Consider the following 5,453-nt stretch of genomic DNA (forward strand, 5'->3'; position numbering starts at 1 on the left):
GCCTCGTTTTAATACAAACTAATCTAAGGTATTAATCTAACAAAGTACAGGCTTTTCTGATAAAAATTCAAAGTTTAGCTTGACTTGCTCTTAGCATAAACCTTGATTAAAAATATTTGAGCATGAAGTAAAAGATATTGAATGATACACTTATGATCAATGTAATGGCACAATTTCTATCTTGCTTTAATACAAAATAATGTAAGATATTAATTTAAAAAAAACTTCAAAAATTATATTATACTAGATAGATACTAGACATTATACTATACTAGATATAATATACAAAGGAATAAAAAATAAGATAAACTGTGATCCAGTCTTGATTAAATATCTAAATTAAAGACTCGTACTCCTATATTTCTCTTTATGACTTCATTAGTATTTTATTTGTCAAGAAAACTCCATTGTCACAAAGAATAGTGACAATTTTCCACCGTCTCCTCTTTTTCCCCTTTTCTATCCATATGGAGAACGGTGCATCGTCCGTCACCGGTCTCGATCGCGACAAAAAAAAAACGAAATAGAAACAAAAGCGCGAATTGTCGCGAGCGGACAGCCGCGGTGAAAACTCATCGCAGGTCGGCTCGATCGTGTCACGAGCAGACAACGGGGAAAAATCAATTTCCAAGGGGTCAATAATCAGCCCCCGTTATCGATTGACGTTCGCGGAAACGGGACCGTCGGCGCGGTGCACGGGGCATTTGTTCCTTCGTGGAGAGTCCCTCGCGGACGTGCCGCACGTCCCGAGGGACGGCTCGCCGTCGGGGCGTCGGGCGCGACCGGTTCGCGAGCCGCGCGAAGCTGTCATCGCGTACTTACATCGGGAGACCCGAGGTTGTCCTCCCCGCGGACGACGGACGGCTTCGAGAGGATCCGATATCGACGACGACGGCAGGCGGTCACGGCGCCGACGGGCGACAACGGGGACGCGAATCACTCGGCTGGACTCCTAGGTGACCACCCGCGCGCGGATCTCGGCGACTCTGCGTCCCGGAGCACGGTCGACCGCGCGAGGAATCGCAGCCGTGGGACCTGAGGAGCGCCGTCAGGAAAGTCGTGTCGCCCGCCACCACCGGCGATCCGGAATTAACGGGCGAACTTCCGCAAGTAGTTCCGCGTTCCGGTCGTCGCCATGGCGACCGCGGCGGAGGGATACACGAGCCTCTACCCTGCCCCCCGAGGGGGAAGGAAGATCGCCCTCCGCGCTCCCGACCCGACGACAGCTCCCGATCGCCGAGATCCATACTCCGCGGTCGCCGCGACGATCCCCGATGATCCGCGACGATCCCCGACCGCGAAGAGAAATGGCGGCGCCCGTGCCGTGCCGGTGGATCCGTTATACAAATGCAACGTGGGCCGTGGAGATTTGATATTTGATCTGAAAGGATAAGGAACGTCGTGTCGCATTGCGTGTTCGTAGAGATGACGAATTTGCATACGTGAAATAAAAGGCGAGAAGAAATATATACTCTTCGTGGCGCATGATTGGTCCGGCCGAATTACGCTTTATGAAAAGTTACAATCTTTGATAAGAGAAATTTATGAAATTTATAATTCAAGGTAAAATAATTTTTCGCAGAAAGCATGTATTTGAATTTGCGTAAAATGTACAGGATTTATATTCGTAGTTCGATCTTATATTTAAATCCAGTCTTGGATAATCCTTAAAATTTCATTCAACCAGTAAAAGGTTTATTTTTAATTGCTGCATTAAAACTTCCCTTCTCGCTTTTGCAAAATTTCAAATAAGTACCAACAGGTGTATATAAAATTAAATAATAACATTGGAATATGCCTATAATCTCAAAACTGAATGCAAAAGTTAGATTGTCCAAAAATCACTCCTCGTATTCACATCAAAATACATTCGCAATTAAACATGAGATCATAAAGAACGATAATTTAGCATGTGAATTGTGAATCGATCATACAATCAAAAGAGAGATCTGTTCCTTGTAGCTGTTATATACTTCCATCACGCAAATTGAAATAGGTATATAATTAAACATTTATAGAGATTCGAGAAAAATATGTTATAAATAAAGCATATAAATAAACGATAAACAGCAGAAAGAAATGCATTTGAAATCGGAGCCAATTACAATTATTATAAGCTCAATTTTTCCAAACGTCGTACGTATAAAAAAAGACATATATTTTGTGTCCGATTGTTGCTGATAAAAATGCCAAGTTAGCTTAAGAATTTGCGCCTTCGGAAGTCCACCATATCTACACCTGTCACGGTTTGTTTTTTTCCGCCAGCGGTATCGCAGAGCGAGATCGGCGGAGGAGACTCTGATCCTGATCAGTCTGATGGTCTGATCGTCGCGAGGAGCATGCCTTTGCGATTGCATCACACGCCACACGCCTGAGGTCTGAAAATTCACGTTCCGCGGGGGACCGCGCGCCGTTCCCCGTCGAGGCCTTCACCCCGAAGCCGAACCTCCAGCGCGAGCTCGATCGCGCAGCCGATGCCATGTACGGAGGAGGAATGATAAGGTTATCTAAGCGTAGGTTCCTCTATGTGTGTAATTATTTATCACAGTAAACGATTCATTCACGGATAACGAGGCTCGTTGCGGACGGATAAGAGCGAGCCGAGTGGCGGAAAGGCCGGTGCGCCAGGCTGCTATACGTTCTTTCCTCTCGGGGATGACGGAACACGAGCAGAACGCGATGTTCGCGCGGGTGTCGTCGGCGGTCTTTTACGGGCTGTCGTCGTTCATGATAACGGTCGTCAACAAGACCATCCTCACGTCGTACGGCTTCCCGTCCTTCCAAGTGCTGGGGATCGGCCAGATGCTCGCGACGATCCTGGTCCTGCTCGTCGCGAAGAAGCTGCGGTACGTCGAGTTCCCGAGTCTCGAGGTGGCGACCTTCACCAAGATCTGGCCACTGCCGTTGATATACATCGGCAACATGATATTCGGCCTGGGCGGCACCAAGCAGCTGAGCCTGCCGATGTTCACCGCCCTGAGGCGATTCAGTATCCTCATGACGATGATCGCCGAGTACTACATCCTCGGCATCAAGGCGCGCCTGTCCATACAGCTGAGCGTTTACACGATGATCCTGGGCGCGGTGGTGGCCGCGCTGAACGATCTCGCCTTCAATCTCGAGGGCTATATCTTTATCCTGTTGAACGATTTTTTCACCGCCGCCAATGGTGTATATATGAAAAAGAAGCTGGATTCTAAGGAATTAGGAAAATACGGACTGATGTATTACAATTCTTTGTTCATGCTCGGCCCGACGGTCCTGCTGGCCTGGTGGATGGGCGACATCACCCTGGCGCTCGAGTTTCCCGGCTGGACCAATCCGTTTTTCGTCCTGCAGTTTGTATTGTCGTGCATAATGGGCTTTGTACTGTCGTACAGCACGCTCCTCTGTACGCTGTACAACTCCGCGCTGACGACCACCATAATCGGATGTCTGAAAAATATATGCGTGACGTATCTCGGCATGGTGATCGGCGGGGACTACATATTTTCGTTGTTGAACTTTGTAGGATTGAATTTAAGTGTGATAGGTAGCTTAGTGTACACTTGGGTAACGTTTCGCAAAAGAGAGAGTCAGCCGAAGTACACTTTGGCTCGATCTCAGGCCAGTCAGATACAAGCCATATGATTGTAAGTTTTTGGTGTTAAAGAAAGCTCAACGTGATGTATATTACGAGTGTATGATACAACAATTCTGTATGATACAAAGCATTTGTACAAAAGATTTATGATTTACTTCAGGAAGTATATAACAGCTAGTGATCTTTACTTAAACGTAAGATAAGACAAATCGTTAAAGATAAGACAAATCGTTAATTTAAGTATGAGAGATAAAGAAACAAAACATGGTCCTTTGTTCCAAGCAATGACAGGGTGATGCGTACGTTGACCAATAGCTGTTATGAATATTTCTGTTCCTCGTGTCACAAAGTGCTTTTTAACTTGCCCGAGTTAGGGAGCGACGTGAAGTAATATCGACAACCTGACTGTAATATATACCAAAGTAAAATTATTATGTTACCAAATAAGTATTACGCCTAATTAGGAAAACGTTCAGTTAGGTCAATTAGGGTACAACCATCGCCATACGAAGTTAGATGTAATTTACACGCTAAATCTGTACATACATATAACAGCGCTATTTTAATGGAAATAAATTTTATTTATTAACAGACAACACGGTTTCTCAGACCTTCTTACTTTCCTCGCTCGGTTTCAGGCCGTTTCGCGACCGCCTGCAAGGCGTACCTGGAGGATTATGCCAAGCACCATGTATCCCTATCCCCCCTGCAGCGTGTGCTTCTCACGATGGGCTCGGCGGCTGTATCGTTGGCGAATCCGTATCGAGGTGACATGATAGCGTGTCTCGGGGAGACTACCGGTACAAACGCCCTCGTGCGCTGTCATCAACGGATGAAGGATACGAGCGAGGGTCAACGTGTACTTGCGCAAAAGCCACGCGTAAACACGTCCGCCGTCGACCTCGCTTACCTCAGAGACCTGCCGCCAGGAACTGTGGGCAGAACGTATCGCGATTTCTTGGTTGACAATGTAAGATGAATCTTACCGTCTAGAGAACAACCGTGAGCAAAACGTAACGAGCGAGCTATGTGATTGCAGAATGTGTCGCCCGACGATAGACTTGCGGTGCAGTTCGTCAACGATATCGAACTGGCCTACGTGATGCAACGATATCGGGAGGTGCACGATATCTTTCACGCTATGCTCCTAATGCCGACGACGATGCTAGGAGAGGTGTCGGTTAAGTGGGTAGAGGCTTTGCAGCTGCGTTTGCCGATGTGCATAACTGGTGCGATATTCGGAGCTAGTCGACTACGTCCTAGGTAAACTCGTGAGCTACTTCGTACGATAATCTGCGGTTATTATTGATATATCGTAGTGATCATTTCGTATGTCATAATATTTCAGACAGAGGCAATTATACTTGAATCATTATCTCCCGTGGTCTATAAATACCGGATTGAATGCGAAGTTCTTGCTAGGGATATATTTCGAGGAACGCTGGGAACAGTCTCTCGAGGATTTTCACAAAGAAATGAATATCGTACGCCTCGTATGAAACTGTAACAATAAATTATAACAATTGTTGATAAGGTTGTAAATAATTATTTACTTAATTGTCAGTAATTAGATGGGAAATAAAGTTTTAGTACTCCTAAAGTTTTAACTCGTTGAAACCCTTGGACTGTCAATATGAAATAACTCTAAAGAAAACGATAATCTTTATACATACGCACAGATAATTAGATCAGATCTACATTTTTAAAGAAATACACATGATTGATATTACAAATTTGATTTAATTAAACGTTACATCTGTTATAAACATATATAATCTAAAATTGTACGTTTACCATAATCGTTATTATCGTCGTTGTTTCCAATAGTCGTAATTGTGATTCTCTTTTGCTCTTTTGCTCCTTTCTTTTG

At 45.1% G+C, this 5,453-nt stretch overlaps 2 protein-coding genes across 2 annotated transcripts in view; one reads left to right on the forward strand and one right to left on the reverse strand.

Annotated features, from left to right (window-relative positions):
* Positions 1 to 1,094, reverse strand: part of LOC112457308 (ATP-dependent RNA helicase dbp2-like) — a 6,828-nt gene extending 5,734 nt beyond the window's left edge. Inside the window, exon 1 of the mRNA XM_025020259.1 lies at positions 823 to 1,094. Coding sequence (XP_024876027.1) covers positions 823 to 824 — 2 coding nt within the window. The 5' untranslated portion in view covers positions 825 to 1,094. The remainder of the gene's footprint in view (positions 1 to 822) is intronic.
* A 221-nt stretch (positions 1,095 to 1,315) lies between these two features.
* LOC112457332 (UDP-sugar transporter UST74c-like) lies at positions 1,316 to 5,183 on the forward strand. The gene is made up of 5 exons (XM_025020313.1): positions 1,316 to 1,563; positions 2,266 to 3,627; positions 4,176 to 4,553; positions 4,623 to 4,846; positions 4,932 to 5,183. Exons 2-5 carry the CDS (start codon positions 2,656 to 2,658, stop codon positions 5,080 to 5,082), a joined length of 1,725 nt encoding a protein of 574 aa, XP_024876081.1. The 5' UTR covers positions 1,316 to 1,563; positions 2,266 to 2,655; the 3' UTR covers positions 5,083 to 5,183.
* The last annotated feature ends 270 nt before the right edge of the window (positions 5,184 to 5,453 follow it).

The sequence above is a fragment of the Temnothorax curvispinosus genome, unplaced genomic scaffold (genome assembly GCF_003070985.1).
Source record: "Temnothorax curvispinosus isolate PA1 unplaced genomic scaffold, ASM307098v1 QBEX01007734.1, whole genome shotgun sequence".
NCBI lineage: Eukaryota > Metazoa > Arthropoda > Insecta > Hymenoptera > Formicidae > Temnothorax > Temnothorax curvispinosus.